This window comes from Anopheles funestus, chromosome 2RL (genome assembly GCF_943734845.2).
Source record: "Anopheles funestus chromosome 2RL, idAnoFuneDA-416_04, whole genome shotgun sequence".
Lineage (NCBI taxonomy): Eukaryota > Metazoa > Arthropoda > Insecta > Diptera > Culicidae > Anopheles > Anopheles funestus.
Window position 1 is genome coordinate 2,785,907 of NC_064598.1, and position 24,695 is coordinate 2,810,601.

General features: G+C 39.3%; 2 protein-coding genes across 9 annotated transcripts in view; one reads left to right on the forward strand and one right to left on the reverse strand.

Moving 5' to 3' along the window:
- Positions 1 to 24,695, forward strand: part of LOC125762567 (uncharacterized) — an 88,975-nt gene that overhangs the window by 20,639 nt on the left and 43,641 nt on the right. For 6 of the 8 annotated variants that reach the window (XM_049424790.1, XM_049424798.1, XM_049424793.1 and 3 more), the window contains exon 3: positions 23,062 to 24,034. In XM_049424790.1, the coding sequence (XP_049280747.1) occupies positions 23,922 to 24,034 (113 nt within the window). In that variant the 5' untranslated portion in view covers positions 23,062 to 23,921. Of the gene's footprint in view, positions 1 to 23,061; positions 24,035 to 24,695 lie in introns of those variants that run through there. The other 2 variants (XM_049424795.1, XM_049424797.1) reach the window with 2 other exon arrangements.
- Positions 17,270 to 17,991, reverse strand: LOC125762601 (uncharacterized). Its single transcript, XM_049424876.1, has 2 exons — positions 17,649 to 17,991; positions 17,270 to 17,544 (listed from the first exon to the last, which is right to left on the reverse strand). The coding sequence occupies exons 1-2, from the start codon at positions 17,874 to 17,876 to the stop codon at positions 17,365 to 17,367; spliced, it is 408 nt and encodes a 135-aa protein (XP_049280833.1). The 5' UTR covers positions 17,877 to 17,991; the 3' UTR covers positions 17,270 to 17,364.

Here is a 24,695-nt window from a genome sequence, read left to right on the forward strand (position 1 = left end):
GTTTATCTTTCAATGCCTCTATTCTTTCAACTTCCAGTGGATGATGCTGTTAAGAGATTAAATATTTTTTTCAACATTTTTTCGTTTAATTAGTTTAATAGCTTTAACCAGTCTTACACAACTAAAAAATATAGAAAAATTAGCTTTTTTAAAACAAACTTAACAATAGATAGTAAAAATATATTCCTATCAACATCACAAAACTATAAAATTTCTATCAAAGTGACGTTAAATATTATCTAATGTATCTTCCTAGCAATTTACTAGAATATTGCACGTGGGTGACAATTTTCTCATTGATTATTGCCACTTGTGCATTCAAGCTCAAGGATAAAAATGCAATCATATCCAATTTCACAGGAAATCGAACCACACAAACTAGCATCTTGTTTACGATTCATGGATAGCAATTGAGATGTACTCGAAACGTATTATTGCTACCAAAAAGCTATAATTTTCCCCATTCTGTACGTGAAACTTGTTATTCATCTTTGCTACTAACCTCATGACAAAAAAAACAACTTTGATTCAAATGTACGAAGCTATCGTGTTACGTAAGGTTTAAAAGCATTGACTAAACTATCATGCTGATAGAGTGCTAAGTAACGCTTATAGATTTGTTCATGTAGCCGAGCTACAAAATCATGCACAAAAGGAAACATTTCCAACCAAGCACCTACAAAATAACGATTCGACAGCACTTGACTGTGAACTGTTGTGAATGTAGAATAGCTTCTTGGCAGCTTGATTGCTCGTTAGTTCTGAAGAACGTTCCATAAGCAATTGCAATTGAAACGTGGACCAAACCCCAAAACTGCATTCACCAGTGAAGTGAAAGGCCCACCAAGATTTGTCCGAACCGCACCAAGCAAGGATGCAGTAATGTTTTATGAATACATCAGCATCATTGCCACTTGTTTCCTTCAGGATGGGCTACGGAAAAAAAAGTTCAAACCGGAAGCGTAGGAAGAAGTCGCAAAGCTTTGGCAAACTGCCTAAAACAACTTGCATCGTTGGGACAGTCAGCTGCTAGAACGAGCAATGACCGTATCGTTGACCTGATTTTGGGTATGGGTTTCGGTATTATGCTGGATGCTGAGTCAGAGATTTCCACCCTATCCGCTGTTTACGTGCCGTTGTCATAGCACAGCGTATGGATGAAAATTGAATTCACTTTTTGGGTTTTGTTGTTTCTTGTTTCTTTTTTTCTTTTTTTTGACCCTTGAAGAAACAAAGAGTCTTCTTCTTGGTGGCTTCAACAGTATACAAGGTACATGTGATTGAAATTTACATTTTCTGTCCAACGAGATGGTTTTTCCGGCTGATGTAAACGAACTACCGTTAGGAGAAAGCTTTGTCAGGCAGTAACAGTACCGTTACGTAAAATCCATTTTTAAAGCTGTCTTACTGCGGCAAAACAAACCACAAAACAAGGTTCTTGAGTATATCATACAAAAGGAGGATGTTAAATTTGATGGAATATCCAATCAAAGCGTACGCTTGTAACAACCCGTCTCGACAAGGAAGCAGTTTAACAACCTTTCTGCATAGCGGCGCTGATCAACCGGAGCAGCAATAAAATCGATTTTGTCGGAAATAAAAATAAACCAGAATGAATGGGTAAGATGCCATACCATCGCCAACTCGCCTTAGCTGCTATTACCGAAGGACAACGACATTGGCTAGCCATTAAAAGTATCCGGAGAATGACCCTCATTATCTTGGTAGCAGCCCGAATATGCCAGCCAGAAACCATTTGTTGCTTTTATTTGAATAAAGATTGAAGGCAAAAGTTTTTCCGAGAGAGGGTCTTTTTATGTAATGTGTTGTATTTAATAAAAAAAAACTTCCAAACAGTACATGTTTTATGCTTTTATCGTAAAACACTTCGACTTATATTGTATTGCGCAAAATTTTTGATTGAAAGAATAAACTTTTGATGAACATGGTGGTGGTGTTCATCAAAATCGCTCTATGTAGTCAAAATCTCATGCAAATTACATACGAACTTATTCTCTTGCTACCATCTACAAGCCACTGTCTTTTTTTTTTGTACATCGTGAGAGAACTTCAGAACGGAAGAATGGATGTGTTCTTTTTTATTTGCTTAATTCTATTAACACCCCTTTTATCACAAAACGACAAAGGCGGATCGGATGGCGCTACAGGGGATCTTTCCATTTTCCGTTCGGTCGATAAACCGAGCGAACGAAGCTCATCTGTGTTTTCTTCCTATATTCACAATTTTCATCTTTGCTACACAACTCCGTAGGGGCCATCAACCGGCACCACTCGCAAGCCACAACGTACCGGCGCTGATCGGAAGGAATCGTCAGCCGGGAAGGTCAGGATTAACAGCTCGTTAGCATAATTTAGCCATGTCGCGTCCACGGCACTACCAGTGAAACGAATCTCTGCGGCAAATATGCCGAAGAACAGACCGTAAAGTGACGACAATTCTTTGGCGAAACCTTCCACAAGAACACTTCCGTCTCGCTGGTACTGGTAGCAAAAGGGTAATGATGTTTTCCGAGCCTGTTTTCCAACGACATCCATCACTCATGCCTATCGACACGGTGTCGAAAACACTGGGCCGAAGGATTGACAATGGCGACTCTGAAGTGCACTTGGTGTCGGGATATATTGTTTCGGAGTAAATGTGTTTCACGCGCGCATTCCTCCAGTCGTTGCTTCTTTTTCACTTTGATATTTTTATGTCAACATCCTTTCGGCAGGATCAACCAACCTGGCCATGCGAAACACCAAGTACATTCGATAACAACTCGTCGAAAATCAATCACTACCTACTTCGTACCGGGTTTTCGGTACACTTACCAATGTCGGATGGAGAGCTTGAACGATAAGTTTGATTACGTACGCAGGTTTTTTTTACGCCCAGCAAGAATTCAAACAATACACCTCAAACGCAGTTAGTACGTGTAAAGAAACATTGAACGCAGGATGTTCAATCAATTTTTAGACGAGGATAACACGATTGATTGATGGAGTGCTGTGGGTAGCGATTTACCATGTTTACCATGTGTCATCGGGAAAATTCAAAACGGTTCATGTAGAATTTGCCAACAAAGCATCGAGGAGGTAAAAAATGTATGGGAAAAAGAATTCAATTCCGTGACGGGACACATGAACGAAGGTAGTTTACTACAGTGTCGCGGAACCTTGTACCACACACAAACGTCGTTTGCTTCGACATGGGTTGTCAAAAGTTGAGCGATATGTTGCCGGAAGCGTTGACAAGCAGGATGAGGACCAGTTTGTCTAGTGAAACATTTTGCGATTGCGTATGATGGATCAAAATTCATTCTGTCAGCTATCAGAAAGATAGTTCCATGGGTAAAGGAAACAAGTTCAAAAACTAAGTGAAACTTTCTGCGATATCAATCAAACACCGATCAGGTTTAAACACTATATTCATGCTCGAATAATCTTGATAAAACTTTCATTCGTTAGTCCCTTAAAATGTTGTGTTGTGTCGCTCTAAGTTGTGTTTTGTACGTATGTATAGCAACATCCATTGTTTAAACTATGATAATACCTTATGCGTCCTGTGAGCCTATCTAACCGCACACAAATCCGGTATAATTAACTCTCTATCTCCCGACTTACTCGGGAGCAACATTTGCTTCTCATCTGTCAATCCGTGACGCGTCCAGAAGTGACGGAAGCGCGTTCTTGAGTGGGGTTTCCAACATCCTCCATCGACCTCCAATGTCAGACGCCCTCTCAGCGGAAAGATACTCGCCGTCCATCATTAAAAGGTCAACCATTGTGAACCGCTCGTTGTCGACGGTAGGCACTTGATTTGAAGGACCATAGCGCAATTTTGCGCTCCTTTCACTAACCAGTGTGTCAGAACACCTCATTAACGGTGCCCTTACGGCTTCTTCGGGGCGTTATATGTAGCTCAGTTTGTAATAAGAGCCACCGTTTCTGCGGTTAATGTATAAGTAAACCGTTCATGGTATGCAAAACGGATGGGCTGTTAATGCAACGGAAAAGCTGTCTAACGTATTTGTGTCGTTCACATTCACGTAGAACTTTGAAACCAACCTACATTCATCAAAACGGGCACCAAGGTGTATTTATAATGTTGCATAAAATATATTACAAAACATAATAAATTTTATGAGAATGTAATTAAAAGGATTGATTGAATGAGGAAAAGTATCTCTCAAAACCAAACCAAAATTATCAGACAACAAAAATAGCTATCCGTAGACGGCTCTAACGTTCCCAAAATTCGACACAGGTTACTATCAGCAAAACACAAAGCTCTGTCAGCCTAAAGAAACCTTTGAAGGCTGTGGTACGACTAGCAACCATCCCATTTAATCACGGTCCTTTTACAGACGTGTGTTCACATGTTCGACAAAGTCGACAATTTACCGAGGTATTGCCTAGCTATAACTCCTTCACTAAACCACTGGGCTGCTCATGTCATCAGCATTTTTCCATACATGCCGTTTACACCGCATGCAGGATCACGTCATTATGTGTCAGCTGCAATCAAAGAAGAGTGTCGAGTGTTCTAGCCTACGGTAGAAAAGATAAACGGTTCATTCGTCGGTCCGTTCGTTTGCCTTTCCGTTCCGTTCGTTTGTTCAAAGTGGCACTAGTTTTTCCATCGTCTTTCTCCTACCACCGATAGTCTTTTGTCGGTCTTAGTCCGGCCTCTATCTGTCGCCGCTAGCAGTAACAATAGCACTAATTAATTAATTCTGACGGCAAGAGGGTGCTACGTCCGAACGCAAATGGCTGTGTCAAATGAACGAATTGCAACGTGTGCATAGAATGCTGCCATTTTCCGTAACACGGTTGCTCCACTAGCAGCATGTGGGATCAGAACCGTTCTGCTGTGACCTAAAGACAAATGTCGATTTGCTCGACAATGATGCAAGCAATTGAATTCGCAAGCATTACCAGCTTTCCTCTAAGGTGGTGGACCATTTTGCTTTGATGATTGGTGCATGGATGTGGATGTGGTCCGTGGAGAGCAGTAAAAAGGATAAAAAAGGGAGAAAAGCTGCTTTTGTTGAACCACCCGGACCGAAACACCTTGCCGCACAATGTGATGTGCAAATTTGGATTGGTTCCATTAGGAATATGTTACAAGGTTCGTTCACAGGGTTAAGTGAGGTAGGAAAATGAGCAAGAAATGTAGCTTCACCTACATTTCTTTAACTTCAAAAATGTGTTTCCAATTATCAAATTAAACTTAGTAAAAGACTTGTTCTTTCATGTTCTCTATTTTACATCGTATGGTACGAGATTTTAAAGGTTTTTTTTTGTATTACAAATGAAAAGCTTCCTAGTTTTTAAGTGCAAAAATGTTGCTTAAATTCAACAACAGATGCATCCTTTGTCAGATGCACTACATCGGGTGGCAAAACTTTACATCCGTCTTTCACTTCCTCCCAAGACTTGTATCATTTATTCAGCAGTTCTGGTGCAAGTAAAACCAGTTCCGCATTTCTTTTTGCCTTTCTCCAATTCGTTCCTAGTAAAGCCAGTAAAGTCCAGTAAAGCAGACATTCGGAATGGGGCAAGATCCATCAAGCGTTCTGACGCCACATTTTGTTCCCACACTCGTCGCGAAGCGCACCAAAAACCTTCTTCCCATAGCCATTGATGCCGGGTCATCAATCATGTTTATCTATCATGGGCTAGTGGCCCGCGTTTCTCACTGCAGAAAGCCGAACGGAAGTGACTGGAAATCAAGGGCAACGAAGTGGCCAGTGTGGGAGCAAGAGCCTTTGCAATGATGCTATCACTTGCGGTAATATTTTTTTATGTCGCTTTTTATAACGTTTTTCTGGATTTGTAAGGCACCCGATAAAACTGGATCCGTTGGGGAAGTTAAATCGTCCTTCGAATTGCAAGGCGTTTATGAGAAATCAACGCCCCAGCGCTTGATGAATAGCCTTTTCATAGCCAGCAATGCAATCGAAAGGGCACTGCAACGGAGAGACAGAAACGTTTTGCCTTTCAATCGTACCAGGAAAAAGCGTCCTTGCGGCATCAACAAAAACAAAGTTCTCGTAAGGAAAAAATGTAAACCGAAAATAGAGTGGCTTTTGGCCAACATTCGTTTCACCGTTGGACACTGCGTTGGCGAATAGCATTCGGATATCCTTTAGGGCAAGGATTTGATTTCAATCCACACCATCCGTCCGAAAACCTGGCACACACCATTCGCCTGGCGTTTCGATTAAGCAAGCCATCTATTTTTGGTCAACACTCGGGAGTGGAGCCGTTGGATTGAGAGATTGAATGCAGTGGAAATGGCTTTTTATTACATCGTCATCACATTGAAAACTTTGAGTGCTGTAAAATTGATCCCAAGATTCAATGGTGCAATGTTGCACTACTTTCTCGGACTTGCTGGATAATATCACGGTGGTGCACACGACTATGGAATGAATTCACTGCGGCAACTTATATAAATGTATAGTTCACGTAATGTTCTTCGTTTGTTGGGCTTTTACATTGACAGCAAATCGGAAGTGTTATTGATTATTTATCTCAATTGCATTGCTTCCTGAGTGTACTTTTTCAAAATAAATTTATATTCTTTGTGCTACTTTAAATGAAGCAAGTCGACAAAGGCAAACATAATCATAATGTCAGTATCACATTGCACATATCAGGTGATGTAATCCCGACGATTTCAGAACAAAATGTCTTCCATTCCTCTCACTTGCATAAGATGAAAACAATTCTTACACACCCGAATGAATCTAGATAATCCACTTACCGATACAGATGCACTCACTCCAGCCAGAATCTAATAATAAAACTGAAAGGAACAATTGGTAGCAAGGATATAAGACTATTTGCTGGCTTGTCTTTGTTTTCCACTTTTCTTAAGATTAGTGTTTACGTTTCGAATGCGTTACACTGATTTGACAGTTGAAACATTATTAATCCGATTAATGCATTACTGTTTTCACCGGGGTAGCGTTACGGTCGCAGAGGTTAGTTGTGTTTAGTGTAAGGATCGTTAGGGCTAAGAACCATTGCAAAAATCACTGCACTTGCAATAAAGAACGTACGCCGAACGGTCAAGCGAGAAACCGCGCATAGCTTTATATTTCACCGTTCCGAAAGAAAACTTAAAACACAACGTAGGGATCGATCGCGAACAATTAGTTTAATACAAATATTATGCAAGTAACCGCATGATGCTGTAATGTGATCTTAAAAGGCTTTTGTTTGTAAAGGATTCTTGGTGGTGTTTTGAGCTGGCAAATGTAATAGTCAGGAATTGAAAGAATGGAAAAACAAAGACAAGATATTTAAGGTTAAAAATAATATTTTTATTTACATCTAATTTCCTACACCACATGGTCCTTGTTTCAGTCTGAGTGTTGCCACTATCAAAGTTTGAAGACTGATGTCGAAATGTTAAAACAAACAGCAAATATATCCATTTGCACCATACTATCATCACACTTCAACCCACGGCGGTTGCTAGCATTAAAATTCGATTGCAATGTCCATCAAGCGGAACCGTACCATGGATGAACCCTCGATCAAAGCTTTCCCCGTACAAGGATAAAGCCCTACAAGTTGGTTCCATCTGGTGGACTAATATTCATGGTCGAATAGAGTAGCAAATAGCAACCGAGTTGGTCCGTCCACCATTAAGGCTCAATAAATTTATGCCATCGTTCGAGCTTTCGTCGCCTCCCTCACCGCTGTCCCCGATTCTGGCCGTATGCGAGATTCGATGCTTATGATTTTTCATCGTTCGTCTACTCCACTACCATCCGCAGTGGTAGGAAAAGTGGTAGCATAAAATATGTGCCATTTATATATCGCACTCAAGTGACGACCATTATGGCTTGGTCTACTTTTCGGCTACCATGGTGGCTTCGGGAAATCCTACCAGCCTACGACAAATCCGTGGGGCGCTTCCGAAGGCTCAACGGACGTACAATACCCATCTTCGAACCACGTCCTGCGCCTGGTGACTCAAGTGGTGGAAGATTGGAATATGATTTAGCCGTGGGATGAATATGATTTTTCACCATCCATTATTGCGCCCACTGTCTGTGTGATAGTGTCGCTGCAGTAGGCAAGCTTGACGGTGCCCTTTACGCGAAACGATTGTGGTAGAACTGATGCTAGCCAGCATCGAAATAGAATATATGTTTGTATGGTTGATGGTGTGTTTTTGTGCCGTATCTAGCAGCACAATCGGTACTCAGTCTCAGGCCCCTATTGTTGATCATATTACATTGAACGATGGCGAGCAAGACTAGAGCCTTAAAGACGGTACGGGACGCGAAGGAACGACACGGAAGTGTTACTGTTTCGGAAGCTTTCAGCAAAGGCCCCTCGAACGATGATGACAGTGGTTCGTTTCGTGCGATTGATGTCCCGGGGACAAGCGTAAACGTTAAACATCGTTATAGATTTAGTTGGTTCGATTTATGCGCCATATCGCTGTTTTGTTGCTTCTTCGTTCACGAGTCTGTGGACGAATGGAAACGAACCCGGAATGGTTGTGTAGGAATTTGCGGCAACCAGGAAACGATGCTGCCGTAGTCCTGCGATACAGCCAGCCGACGAAATGGAAATCCATAATTTATTCAGAGCCTGTGCCTGGCCGCTGAGTAAAAAATAATGAATTCCAGGAAATCATCTGACGCATCAATATTTTTTTCATGTTACTTTTTGCGATATATTTGTTTCGATATTAATCGGCTATGTTTTATTTAAACATCCCCTTGATTATTGAGATGGGTTATGAGATGGTAACCAAAAACGAAAAGAAGTGTTATTCGCCAAACTTTCATACAAACCCCAACAACTGCAACGATACATGACACTTTATCGAAATTAAGAGATGATTCAGTTAATATGAAATATATTATAAAATGTGACCTTTTATGGGCAACAACTATTATTAGCTAAGTATGAGCTGTGAATAGTGTTGGGTCGAGTAGCTCTTTTGCAAGAGCGGAGTGCATCACTCTCGCTCTCTAAAGTAGCAAAATTTATGAAATTTTGCTAAATTACTCAAAAAAGCTAAGGCTATAGCCTTAGAAAATTTTCAAGTTTTTAATTTCATTTTATTTTTTTCTTATTTTTTGCTTTCTTCTATTTAAAGCATTATTTGAGTGAAGAGAAACATATTCCAACCAATTCGCATCAAAATAAATCAATTTTTAAAATTTTGCTAAATTTCTCAAAAAAAAAAACCAAGGCTAACCCCTTAAGAAATTTTCGGGTTTTCAGAATTTTTTTTTTGTTCTCATTTTTTAAGCTTTCTTCAATTTAAAGCGTTATTTGAGTGAAAAGAAACTTATTCCAACCAATACGCATCAAAATAAATCACTTTTTAAAATTTTGCTAAATTTCCCAAAAAAAAACCAAGGCTAACCCCTTAGGAAATTTTCGGGTTTTCAGAATTGTTTCATTTTTTTCTTATTTTTTATACTTTCTTCTATTTAAAACGTTATTTGAGTGAAAAGAAACTTATTGCAACCAATTCGCATCAAAATAAATCAATTTTTAAAATTTTGCTAAATTTCCCAAAAAAAACCAAGGCTAACCCCTTAGGAAATTTTCGGGTTTTCAGATTTTTTTTATTTTTTTCTTATTTTTTATGCTTTCTTATATTTAAAGCATTATTTGAGTGAAGAGGAACATATTCCAACCAATTCGTATCAAAATAAATCAATTTTTAAAATTTTGCTAAATTTCCCAAAAAAAAACCAAGGCTAACCCCTTAGGAAATTTTCGGGTTTTCAGAATTTTTTTATTTTGTTCTCATTTTTTAAGCTTTCTTCAATTTAAAGCGTTATTTGAGTGAAAAGAAACTTATTCCAACCAATTCGCATCAAAATAAATCAATTTTTAAAATTTTGCTAAATTTCTCAAAAAAAAAAACCAAGGCTAACCCCTTAAGAAATTTTCGGGTTTTCAGAATTTTTTTTTTTGTTCTCATTTTTTAAGCTTTCTTCAATTTAAAGCGTTATTTGAGTGAAAAGAAACTTATTCCAACCAATACGCATCAAAATAAATCACTTTTTAAAATTTTGCTAAATTTCCCAAAAAAAAAACCAAGGCTAACCCCTTAGGAAATTTTCGGGTTTTCAGAATTGTTTCATTTTTTTCTTATTTTTTATACTTTCTTCTATTTAAAACGTTATTTGAGTGAAAAGAAACTTATTGCAACCAATTCGCATCAAAATAAATCAATTTTTAAAATTTTGCTAAATTTCCCAAAAAAAACCAAGGCTAACCCCTTAGGAAATTTTCGGGTTTTCAGATTTTTTTTATTTTTTTCTTATTTTTTATGCTTTCTTCTATTTAAAGCATTATTTGAGTGAAAAGAAACTTATTGCAACCAATTCGCATCAAAATAAATCAATTTTTAAAATTTTGCTAAATTTCCCCAAAAAAAACCAAGGCTAACCCCTTAGGAAATTTTCGGGTTTTCAGATTTTTTTTATTTTTTTCTAATTTTTTATGCTTTCTTCTATTTAAAGCATTATTTGAGTGAAAAGAAACTTATTGCAACCAATTCGCATCAAAATAAATCAAATTTTAAAATTTTGCTAAATTTCCCAAAAAAACCAAGGCTAACCCCTTAGGAAATTTTCGGGTTTTCAGATTTTTTTTATTTTTTTCTTATTTTTTATGCTTTCTTCTATTTAAAGCATTATTTGAGTGAAAAGAAACTTATTGCAACCAATTCGCATCAAAATAAATCAATTTTTAAAATTTTGCTAAATTTTCCAAAAAAAACCAAGGCTAACCCCTTAGGAAAATTTCGGGTTTTCAGATTTTTTTAATTTTTTTCTAATTTTTTATGCTTTCTTCTATTTAAAGCATTATTTGAGTGAAAAGAAACTTATTCCAATCAATTCGCATCAAAATAAATCAATTTTTAAAATTTTGCCGAATTACGGAGCTAACTCTTTTTCCCGTGGGCTGTGCGGGAGCGCGCACAATAAGAAGATCGAAGCGATTGAGGTACCTCTTTCGCTCTTGACCCAACACTAACTGTGAAAACATTCTTGATAAATAGCACACGTCATATGCGGTAATTAGCATTATGTTTTTCACAAGAAGCTGTATGCGGTAGTACGACAACAACCTTCATCCTTCATGTTACGCCACAGGGTGTGAGTTAAAGAGCATCATTTGTAAGAAATATTAGTTGTGACATGAAAGAAGAATGCTACCATGTAATGATACTAAGAAACGAGCTACACGCAAATGTAATGAGAATCAATTTGAAACCGTTCTTGCGTATCCCTTATACATGGGACAATGAACCCAAAAAAATGGTACCAATGGTCCGTGTCCCAGGTCATTACTTATCTAATCTCGGCAATGGCAGCTCATTACCGTTTGCGAATCGGTAGGACTGACTTCTGCGGAAAAAGGCAAACCAAGACCCCCCATTTGGAGATTCGTTCATCGTCCTGGGGACCATTTGATGTGGACGAAACGTTCACCGTCCATGTGGCTAATAAAGAGAATTTGATTACAGCATTTTCCTAACGAGACATTGTTGCTTAAGACAATAGAAGCAGAATAATAGGACAGCCGGAATAATTTTATTATCCATGGCAGGGGAAAGGTGTAAGAATTTGATTTTTATGTTTACACCTATATTCGTGTCCCTGCTGGTGGATTTCTTTTTATAATTATGGTTGCCGGGGGAGGGCATTCACAGAATCGAATCACTGACTTGAGAGTCATTTATACACCAGGTTATTGAAACTCATATGAGTTGGCATCTAGCAAAGTGCGCTTTATCGAACGTTGGATAGACTGAACGATTTGAATTTGCCATTATCCTTTACGATTCCGATTTGCAACATACATCGGACGTATCATGTAGTCTCACAAAAAAATTAACCTTCAGGGATATATCATTCAAACTGACTATGCATGAAGATTTCACCATATTGAAGCAACTACTATCGATCCTGTTTGACTGAACTTTTCTTAATTTTCAGTGTAATGACAACAGTGCAACGGAACAGTTTTGGTGTTTCAAAGCTTTTATTCAATAACCTGGTAATAAATAATCCATCAAGATTATAACCAAGGTTGGCTTCGTTCAAAATTAAAGCAGGAAAATGGCTTCCAAACCATTCCAACTGCCGTTTGCTTTCCTTTGCTGGTTTATCCTTCCAAAAAAGATAGCTACGATGGTCCGGAAAACCCGGATAATGCTTGTTGAAGCTCTTGGGTATCCCTTGAATTCAAAAGTGCACCTCAGCGCCTAAATCAACAAACTCTATTTCCGCTAATTCCATCGTCAACCTTCAGTAGGACTGTGAATTTCCGGCATCTGGTTTTAGCTTCATTGTTTTACTCCTTTCGTCCTGCCTATTAGCAATCAAATGGAAGACGTGCACTCCAAATACGCTGGCAGAAATGAGATTTTTTCAATCACTCACCTTCGTCTGCTTTTGCTGAACTTTTCACTCAGGGAAAGTGAAAAAAGTCTGATTCAAGTTGCTGGTTGGTGGTTTGGGTTTTGCCACAAAAGTTTCATTTCTTTCCAAGTTCTGTTTTTACGCCGGTATGTTGGTGTTGCAAAAGTATAAACTTTTTACATTCGGCAACACAGAAAACACAGAAACACAATAGAAAAAAGTTAAACATCACCGCTAACCTGAACATGAAGTTAATTTCAATGATTAATTAGGTGTAAAACATGATTTATTTTGATTGAATTCAACGTACTACGACAGGATGTGTGTGTGTTGCAGAATAAATTGCTTCTGAGAGGTTTTATTCAAACTTTTTTTCCCTGATTTCAGTGATTTGAAATCCTTATCATAGATTTTTTTTATTATTTACTCCTCAAACAAATACACTATAAAGCTCAATTTAATTTCTGTTTGGCTCAAATGCTTACAGATTTTATCACACAACAATACCTTCAAAAGCATAACATCATGAATCACAGGTGAAATATTTTACAAATTTTCATCCATCTATATAGTTAACCACACCGATGCCATGCTTTACACAGACGCTTCGAGCGAACGGCCCAGTAATATTGCACATATTTTCCAAATATTGTGTGTACAAGTGGCGTGATTTGTTCTCATAAATTGAAATTAATATTCCCGGCTCATGTGTGCTTTTGTGGTTAAATTTGCAATAAACACGCAGCAACCAACGGGCGTCCGACATGTCTGTCAGCAAAGTGGTACGGTATATTTACAACGCTATTGTCTTTCGTATTTGGTGGTTTGTTCTTTTCCACGCATCCGTTGAATTCGGTTGAATGAAGGGAATTCATGCATAATTGCGTCAAACTCATATATTTCATGATTAGAATTTATTTTCGTTCAGCTTCATTGGAATTCTTTCTCACCCACCGTTATGGCGTGGCGGGCTTATGCGAGTTGAATGTTTTTGGAAAGCCTAGAGGGTGTATATTGAGAGAGTTTTAACCATTAGTGAAATTATGCTTCTTTTATTTTGAGGATACACAACAAATAAAAGAAGGTTTGTTTTAACGAAAAGCGCTTCAAAATATGTTCCGGTTTGGTCGTTCGAACTGAAGGAATTCTAATCATATGAAGTTGTTTTTGCTCGGTGACCTTGCTTTTAATTTTACACCATTCAAGGCCTTTTTGCGTTGGTAACAAAGCTACAAAACTCTTACAACATTATCATCAGTTCGAGTAACGTTGGGTACTAACCGCAACCGCAAAATACACTGTGCCGTGGAAATTACAAATAGGCGGCAATGTTAAACATAACAGTAGAAAGCTGGAACCATCACGCCAAAGTTTTCTAGCAAGCCCTCATTACTTTGTTAGTGAACATTAATTGTTATTTGAAAAACTTTTCACGCCCTTATTTGATCATCCGGTGCGTAAGCACTGACGTGACTTTTCATGCAATGTCATTGGTGTACAAAGTCTTTTCAAGGTGTCAAATGTGGATAACACTGGATGATAATTGTTTCTATCTGCCAAGCTTTTTTGGCCCGTTATTTCTATTAGTTCAATTACAGCTCAACTGAGACTTTCCACCCAGTTCGGATACTTTGTAACAAATCTGAAATAAAACTATCAGTGTACTCTGCTTTTAGTTATTTCACGAACATTCAACCAAAATGGTACAAACACATTGTAACGTATGAAAATAATTGAAAACTTTGAACGACATGCGACAAAGTCCCTGAACAGAAATTGTATACATTCTGCAAACCAAACAAATCGTACCGCAAAAGTACGCGCAACATACAAAGAAAGTTGCACTGTAGGTAAATTTGAGAAGATACTACAGCTCCTGTCATCTTCGACACTTGGTAGCGAGAAAGCTTCAAACATTCCGTTACACAGCTCAAACCTCCCTCCAACCCGTTTCTGCTCGCGGCCGTGGTATTTTCGCGCAAAAGGGAAGCAACTGAGTGCCCAACTTTTCGCCAGTCGCCAGTTTCACTCCGGTGAAAGTTCAAACAACCTTTTGACCTACTTTCCAGTGAACCGATCAGTTCAGCTTCCTAAAAATTCTATTGCAATATGCGTACGACGTGAAGCGCACGATATGGAACGTTGAACAATGGAAGAAGAAGAAAAAAATGGGGAGGAAATCAAACACGAAAGTGCGAAGTAATATTTTCTGTTCTTTTTACTTATTGCTCATCTTAACTCGTCGTGTTCAGCGTCTGTGCTTTATTAGGTGCGAAGTTAGCGGTGCTCCCGGAACTGATAACATGCATAACGCAAAGTTGTTTGAACTTTTGCTGTCCTATCTATGCGCCATGAAACCTTTGCACACTGTTTTTGATGTTGAAAAATGTGTTTGCTCTCCAACAAAAGTAAGATGAATTACATTCCTTCCTTAACGTGGTTGATGTTTGACCTGCAACGAAGGAGCGGTCCACGCAGTAATGGCATGATAATGATCCACTTTCCATTGCCATAAACTGCCACGATTTCATCGTGGATTCTGTTGTTTAAATTCCTTCCTACGCATTTGGCAGATTCCGTTTTACTTGTAGTCAATCGAGCCACCAACTCTTCAACGAATAACGCGTGCTTGTCACAAGTGTCTACGGCTAACGAAAAGAATCGGTAATATGACAGTCGACGGGAACAAACCACAAAATATGGCCAATGTTGGTGAGTAATCACCCAATTTATCTCTCCTTCCCGAAACGATTGACCCGATGAATTTGGAACTCTTTTCAAACAAGGACCAACAAAGCTCTAGACGCAAAAGTGACATTCGGGGAGCCTTGGGATTCCCATAGCACAAAGAATACTGTTTTAAAAGCACTGGTTTATCATCGGAAGTGGAATCTGATGCTTTCGGATGATAAAGGCTCAAAGTTTTGTATATTGCCAGCAGCTTTGCTCAGGAAAAATGGGTGAAACTGATTTCAATTGCTTTGGGCAGATGCTTGGCTTGTGTGTTCTTGGAAAAGGTAGGAAAATTAAATTAAATTGTTACTGAGAAAAACAAACAAACTCGGAGAAAAGGCTTGACAAACATACTGACCAAAAACGATACATTTCGATTCAAGAACGTGTACGTGGTAAGTGACTGCAGAAGCTGAAAAGGATAAGGTTCTGTTTGCTGCTATTGACGAAAAGACCATCCTTCAGTGAAAGTGCGTAAGGAAACGGGTATACTGGATGCGTCTAAGGAAAGATAATTTTATTAGACCACCAATACCAAAAGCTGAAAACGAACTGAGTTCCGAGAACTAACGGTTCCGAAACCGGAATCGTAATCAAAACCGAACACAATGCCAAATGCGTCGAATAGGCTGGCTGGTTGGATGTATAGTGAATCAAAGTTTTGACGCTATGAATTTAAATGGACGAAACATTTGTTACATCCGTTCGTTTTGCGTTACTAAGTTTGGTTTGGATTTGGTAAGGGTACAGAAAGGTTGTCTTAGCAGACAATATGGTGAGGCTACCAAAAATGGACAACCAACCCTACAATCTTAGTTTTCCAGTAAATCTAATTTTAGCTACACTCGGTTTGAATATAAAGCTGTCCTTATTTTGCACCAGTTTGTTGACAAAACGGGTTATTAGATTTGAGAGAGTGTTTTATTGGCCCATAAAATGTCACACACAATCAATATATTGACCACAATTGTGTTTTTTACCCCAAAAAAACCTAAAAAAGAACATTTTTACCAAATCACACATACACACCACAATCTTTATCAATTATCCTTAAATCGGGTTGACTTGTTTCCTCTTTTCAGTTGACAACTAAGGTTAGGTATAGCAAGAACAATTTCTTAGTATTTAGGTTGCACAAAACCTTACACTAAACCCATTCCCTTTCACATCATTTACCTACGAAGGACGAGTTTTAATAAATGTCACTTCTAGCTCGGGATCAAATGTCAACATTTGAGCCGGAAAGCTGAGCCACGTGCTGACCCAAACGGTCCATACTTAGTGCGGTCCAGTCTAGCAATCATTTGTGCACGGGCCTTGGAAATATTTGTACAAGCTATTCGTTATTAAAATTCCTTTTCCCATTTTATGCGTCATTGGTTCAACATTTTTGAGCGAAATCGTTTCAGGCATTTCAGTCATCACCATTTCCCGATTTGCCGGGTTTATATTATTGTTTCTTCGTTGGTGATTGGCATTTTTAAATGTTGTTTAGGTAAGGAAATTTTTACTTGATGATTGCCCTTTCAAAAACCACCGAAACTACCCTTATTTGGTGAGGTTCTAAGATTGCTTCTCCCCTCTAACTGATAATCTTTTAAAATGGTTTCTGTGCTATTACATTAATTCAATAACTTCCTTCAACCCTTACAAAATAAAAGATCAACTCAATTTGATATCAATGTCTTATCATTCCTTTCCAAAACGAAAGGCAGAAAGTTAATTAAAAATTCAGGAGCTTCTCGAATCATATTACAAAAAGGACCCAGGCGGTGTAATATCATGCTCCAAATCTGAAGCATTTACATGTCTTTTACAAGAAAAAAGGTTTCGAAACGGTTCAAACGTGGAGCATTCTATCGCTTGTAGGTAGAATATTGAATTTCACCTAGAAGTGTAATGCTCAAAGGCAATCTTGCTGTAACCAGACACTTGGCTTCGACAAAACATCAAACGTACAATTCAATGTTACATGAGAAACCCTTTGTGATATAAGACTATTATTGCTTTTAATAGAATAACGTATGCAAACTATAAAATAGTGGGAAAAACATATCTTTGCTTTAGTGTTTATTAATGTTATTTGATTTTTAACACTTTCAATCTCATGGACAGCATTACAGGAAGATTCATAGTTTATGATGTATATTTGTTTTTATTTGTGAAGTTCCTATGCGAAGGAACTACAACTGGAACTTGAAAGTTATGGCGGTACTGTCGAGCAATAAATCACAATATTTGCAAACAACATCCAGTGACGGCTCAGTTGAATGATCGTAGCAACTGGGGCCTTCGTACCGACGCCACCGTGTACCAGATCGGCCCGAAACCGATACCATGGTGCATCCGTCCAGATGCGTATGTAACGCACCACCTGATCCGGCTGTTGAAAGTGAAGAAAAGAAACAAAACATCGTTTGCAATTAGATACTACGGTTTAGAGTGTACACAACAACAAACAGGGTGCGATTAAGCCTTTACATTTACCCGTGGAGGAATGAAAGACACAAGTCTCGTGACGGGACGAAAGAAGCTAAAGAATGCTTCCCAAGTGGGCTCGATAACAACCGATTGCGACATGCACACGCGATCCGTGCTGTCGTCGCGGTTTCCCCAGATGTATTCATCTCTCGGCGGTAGACCGGCGCTACATTGCTGGACCGTTACACTGAGCACTGCAACGAAAGTCACGTAAAGCAGACGTCTCGACCACATTGCAGCATCGACGACAACTGACTGCCGGCAAAACCCGGCCAGCACTTGTGTACTTGTGAATGAAAGAAGTGTCTTTCGGAACGATGCGTCGAACTCGGTGAAAGTTGCATTTCACAAACGAAAAAAAGAAGGCCGACTATTTAAAATTTTGCATAAACTTTATTTTTTCTCAAAAGTTGACCCTTCAAGAGCCCAGGGAATTTCTATTATCGAAGTCAAGTGTGCATCAAGACAGTAACACACCCCTTCCGCATTTATATACTGATCAAATTACAATATTTTCTCTTTACACAATTTACAACACAAACCAAATGTTAGCAAAACACGTGCACTTCATTACATTCCCTGGTGCAATCGAACGAACCGGTCTCGTTTGGCGTAAAACGGATCGTCCGAAATTTGCATCCGATGCGTGCCGTCAATCAGCGTTCGATTTTGACCATCCAACGTGCAGGAGAAAGTTACACCAACATTACGCTACTTTCATCCGTTTTTTTATTCTTCTCTCTTTAGGGTTTTAGTTCCGAATCGGAAATTAAAATTGGCATATTAATTGTTTTTCAACGTGAGTGCAATCTCATTCGTTGCTGCAGAAGTATTTTTATTTCATTTTTATATCGATTTTATTTTGCGCTTCATGCTATGGTGTGCAGACTCAATTGTATGGAATGGAAAAGATTTTATTATCAGTATTTATTGCTTTGGTATAAAAACAATGACAGTTTTAAAAATTAAATAAGCTAAATCTTGAAATTATATTTCGTCATATACATAAATCATTAATTAATATTGAATGTAACAAAATATACCAATTGCAAAGGATGCATATAACATGCTCACATACAAAGACAAAAAAGTCATAAAAACGTAAAACAAAACAAAATGTCAGCGAACTTTCGTCACGCTCCATTAGCGAACCTTAAACCGAACAAAATAAGCATAAGAAAATAGTGGAGCAATATACCGTCACTCCGAAAAGCAAGCAAAACTTTCTTAATTAAACAATGTGCAGGTTTTCCCAATTAGTGGCACATTTTCTGCTTCGCTACCCATACAAACAAACTGGAAAACGGTCAGTCCAAGTGGTCCAGGACAAGTCTACGAGCGCATCTACGACAGCAAATATGAGAATACAATTAATTTATTTAGTTGAAAAATGGAGGTCAATGTGCCTTTTCGTCTAATTTAATTTGTTTATAAAGGCATTGTAAAGGTTTATATAATTTGTATTTGTTTCATATTATTTTTTTTTTTTGAGAATCATATATATACATATATAATATAAAATAAAAAATTTAACATACTCACTACAGTCGATTTCAAAGGAGAGACTTAAATCGTTTTTCTCTGTTATTTCGATTAGTAAAACACAAAGAAAAGGGTTTCATTTTTAGGAAGAACCAACGGGCGTATTCTTTTTATGTCGTGCCGACCTACTTTGATAAGGAAGAAAATCGTTAAAAATACGGATGTGACCTGATCGTCTCTTCCACCATCACCATTAAAGCTTGTAATCGATTGATTCGTTGTAGTTGGGCTCACCTCCCCCCGTTCCTTGTAAGCCAAATCTATTTTCGGTATGTGAGCTACGACTATGGCTAAAGGATCGTAAAACAATGACCATTTTGTAGCGTTTCGCCTTCGCTTCACGGTACGACCCAACCGTCTTACGACGTGTCTTCCACGAGTGACATTTCGATGGTGGAGCGGTACGAAACCGACTGCCAATGTATGGATTCTACTGTAATATTGTATTTTTATTCGACACGCATGATTGCTTGGCAGGAATCAGTGCCAGTGCAGGCGACCACTGTTCGCCCGGGGAAGGACGAGAAAGCATCGAGCATAACCATTGAATGGACATGATTTTGGGGGACGAACATGTAATCGAATCGGTACAAAACGATATAATGTTCTTAACGAACATCTTCCACCTTAAAAATACCATTCGAGGCAAGATCGGTTGTCAAGTATTGCCTTTATTGCTTACACAGCTGACGGTAACTAAAGGAATTGGAAATTTGAGCACCAAATGTCACACACTTTTACTGGAAAATTAAGACTGAAGGTGTCTCTTGAAATGTGTGATGGAATGCAGATACTCTTGTAGCAAAATGGTCTTTACTGAGCTGAGCTAATAATGTGTTTTTGGCCATTAAAAAGAAATCTCAAGATGGTGCTTATCTTACCTTCTGTTGTTATATTGGTTGAGAAAATACAATAATATTTTTGAGTATTATTATTGTACTTCATTCTGAGCATACCAAAAACATTATGTTAACATGGCCACTTTTCCCGAAATGCTGGATAAATCCTGGACGAAAAAGAAACAACTTTTTTTTGGCCCTTCACTGTGTACTAAGGGTACGGTTTCATTTCGGGTTTCTTTCGGTAAACTTATTGACCGGTCAGTGAATCGAAACGGACAACAAACGCACCCTTTCCTATCTATCTTTCTCTCCCAAACGTAACGACAACGAATTTTCGGGACGATTGCATTGATTCACTGTGAAAAGTGGTGGAAAAGCGAACGGTCGCACAATAACTCTACTTGGTGGCGGGAATGGTGGCAATGATAAAAAAAATACATACAGACATCTGGCGACGCACGTCGATAACGCATCCCGCACCGAAAACGACATCGACTGGGACGGACATTGCTTTCGGTGCTTGTTTGTTATTTGTGGGCGGATAGCTTTCCGTTGACTCACCGATGAGTTGCTTTCGCACGGATTCGGTAAACACGGGCGGAAAATGTGAACAACTCGCTGAACCAAACACGACAGTGACAGTAGTTGGTGTGGTTGGGCAGGTTCGTCGAATAAACAATGTGGATGGATGAGTGTGGTCAATTTGGTTTGGCGAGTTGGTTAGCCATGGTGGGATCGTTTTTTTTTACTACACAAGCGAGAAAGAGGGAATGCGAAAGAGAAATTACACTTTGAAAGTTGCTTTATTTATTAAAAGGGAAAACAAGATTGTGATATAAAAAGGGAGTTAAATCACACCGAACGTCAAAACAAATTTTATTTAATATAAAATCTGGTTAAGTATCGCAGATGATACTATTAATATTGTAATTAAGCATGATAAAACACAACACAAGCAACACAAAATACAATGTGAAGATGAAATAATGTTGACTTTTTATTCAAACACTTTTCATCGAAATTTAACGATGCTTGATTTGCACACTAGCGAAAACAATAATTTATCATTTTCCTGTCTGCGCTAAGCTCTAGCCTTTTTTTCCTTCAATCGCTAAGCTTTCTTAATAAGCACAAAAGCAACGTTTCAATTCAGAGCTACGAAAATGGCACCGATGATGATGTTGATGATGATAATGATGCTGATGGGTGGGAAAGCTTTATCCAATAAAACCATCACCACCGGAGTGTGGTCTTAAAAGCGCATTATTGAATAACGTAGCAAGAACGCACAATAACGGCTCATAATAGGCTTGTATTTGGTGACATATTTGAATAACATCACCGAAGCACACATTTTTTATTGAATCATTCATTGAATAATAATGACATTAAGTCGATAGATTCGATGAAAATGGAAAGATCGACTCGTATTTCTTTTGATCGAAAAACGGAGCAGCAGAATGAGAAAAAAAGAAGAAATCCACCCCGAGGACACAGAACATTAAGATCACGAAACAAGAGACATGAACATGAAAAATAAGCCATCAAATTCATTGGAGAATAAACGAAGCGATGCTTTTTCCTTCGTGTTGTGCAGCATCTTGTACCGCACATAGGCCTGTGGTATTTAATGATCGGATAGGTTCAAGGCGACGAAACGAACATCGCTGTGGTATCGGGAGCAATCGGCAGGAATCGATGATATAAAACGGATGCTATAATCCTGCCACCGGAAACCGAACCAAACCTGTCAAAACCGCTCACACACCATCAATCTTGCCGCAAAAGTTTCACATCTGTTCCGAATAATGGCAATAATGATTCCCATAAAAGGCGCTCGCCAACGAGGGCGCGAAAGAATTTGAATCGAGTGCCAACAAAATGGTGGTCCTCCTGTTCGTCGTTGACATTCCCGTGCATTCCTCGGCTGCGATTCTCCTACTACTTTTTGTGACCTTTTCAGTAAGTAAAGCCGCAAGGATTTTCGGATGCGTCCTTCCATAGTTTCCTATCGTTCACATAATTCATAGAAGGAAGGATAAAAAAAATCGACGTCCACTATTTTCCAATAGGCGCTGCCTCACGCAATGAAGCAAACGCACGCAACCGTTCGATTAGTGGCACTTGGCTTCGTTTCGAATTTCTTTCGAGGCATGATTTCCAGAAGTCATACCAACCCAGGTACGGTGCCATTGGATTGAGGGGTGATCTTGTGATTATTTTTGTTTGATTTATGCGTTTTTCCTTACTATGCCCATTTTTCCTGGGGTCGGGAAAATGAAGCTATGCGCCGATGGAGCGACAGCAATGGGCTATTAAAAGCGAGCGCTCAAAGTTTTGGGATGGAATCGGGAAAAAAAGCTATAATCCTATCATTAAATTACCTTTTTCGGGAAGCGAAAATCAAGCCCACACGGAAATGAAACGGACTTTGTGCCAGCGACATTTGGCGCAGTTTACGTATGATTTCGGAACATATTAATGAAGGCACCATCCATTTCCGTACGGACGATTATCACTTCCGATTGCTGAATGTACGCTTAACACACACACGGTGGCGAAAGTTAATTTCGTTAGCAAAAATTATATTAAGCGCAATAATCCCGTACAGATAACGCTTTATGCGATGGGGACGCATGGTGGTGAAAAGTAAGCAGAAAAAAAAGCTTCCGATCCCCATCCATCCATCATCGTAATTATTCTGTTTCGTGTAAAGAATCATTTGTTGATGGCTATTTTCGTGTGTTTTTTTTTTTTGCTGATTCATTTTCACTTTACGCCTGTGTTCCATATCGTCAACCGAGTGTTAATAATTTCATTAATCATGGCAAACGAAGGCGCTGGAGTGAAACGTTCTCGCGGGCTGACGAGCGAGCAGAGCCTTATTTGTTTTGTGCAAACAACACACAAAAAACTGCTACCTCGAACTCGATGAGATTCGACCAGCTGACAGCACTCCAAGAATCGGTCTCCACAACTCTAGCCTTTTGGTTTACATCATGTTCTTTTTTTCTCTCTCTCCATCTTCATTCTAGAGTTTCTTCATACTCGTCACGTTAGCCTTCAGAAAACCGGACGAGTGACCACCGACAAGCACAAACGCGAAACATGGAGCGTGGGTGAGAAAAAATGGCGACAAACGGCCCGCCGCCAACTTCTTGCCGGATCCGGGTGATGATGTTGATGCTGATGGCTTCATGTCCCGAAGCGCCCTCTAGCGTGCGGCGAAGATGGCGCCCCATTGTTTGCCGACATCGGTCCTTCTGGCAGTGCCGGGCAGTGATGGTTACGTGAGGGCGTTATGTCAGGTTTCTTCGTGCAGGTGATCGTGGAGCGGTTTGTGAAAGAAAGCGAAAAAGTGTCAACTCTCTCTCTCGTCAACCTTGGAATCTGTGTGACCTCACCCGAAACGAAACAAAAGTGAACCGGTGCAGTGCAAGTTGGAGAATATACGGCAAAAACAAAACACACACCAGAACACCAGAGCAGACCAGAGCAGATCCGCTCAAAGACGTCCCAGGGGTAGAAACAATTCTTTTGGCTAATGATTTTTCACGTTTTTTTTTGCTTTCTTTTTCTCTCCGTGCATGGATGGATTCAAAGCCCGCGTGTGTACAAGGATGAGCGATAGTTCATGCTAGTGTAAAGTTTCCGTTTGTGCACTGCCGGCGTGGGTGAAGACTTCACCCAGACGTGCGTTTGAGTGTGCTTTCCAGTGAAGAGGAAGAGGGTTGCGTTCGCCAAGTGCAAAACGCTCTAGTGGTTACGAGCTTCGAGGTGTGTGTATATGCGTGTATGTGCTAGTGTGTATGTGATCCCAGTTCCTGCGGCCAGCCCTGGGCGTACTGGCCCGTGCGATACACGATGAAACTAAGTGTCAGTGCCTATCGAGCCCATGCATCAGCACACAAGAAAATCCTCTCCAGCAGTAGCTATCAGACACAGTTCAACTACGGAAGTACGGCGGCCGCTTCCAGCTCGGCTCCGACCTCGTCGGCACTGTTTTCAGTAAGTGTGGCGTATACGGCAACTGGCAATGGCACAAGTACAGTACAGGCAGGCTGTGGAAGATTTTTTTGTCCATCACGAACAAACGAAGCATACATGCACTGCAAATGACAATCGGCACAATTTTCAACGTACAACTTGTCATGTGTTGTTTACTTGTGTTTTTTTTCGTTTCTTTATTTTTTCGATTCTATTGTTTTTCATGTCTACGAGCGTTAGGTTTTACTTCACTGTTTTATAGTCGCACACACTTTTTATTGCGTGATTTGTTTACGCTCGAAAATGCTTTCTTGTTTCGCTTTTGTTTGTCGTTTACTATTAAACCTACGAAGGGCGTACGGCCTACACTGTTTATACCCCGTTAAACAGCACAACATGCTGACCAAACACCAGCCCTTTAGTGAACCCGCCTCCAGCTTTGCACACTCCTTATCGCTGATTGTAAAATGCCCTTTCAAAAACACTCTACAACGAGTGGCCCTATGTCCTAACCCGTGTACATGTGCATACCGTAGATGCCCCGATATGTCTGACTATGTTCCTGTACAAATAATGTTATTTTTTTCTGTGTGAAAGTCTACCTCAGTAGTTAAAATGTTTGATCAGTTACACCCATAGAAAAACACCTACCAAACCAAACCAGCAGAGAAAAATGGTGACT

Bases quoted from the DNA above. Each gene is read 5' to 3' on its own strand.
- LOC125762601 (XM_049424876.1), bottom strand. From the start codon at position 17,876: ATGTGGTCGAGACGTCTGCTTTACGTGACTTTCGTTGCAGTGCTCAGT. The intron at 17,545-17,648 runs GTAAATGTAAAG...CACTTTCAACAG, and splicing joins TGTCTTTCATTCCTCCACGG to CCGGATCAGGTGGTGCGTTA.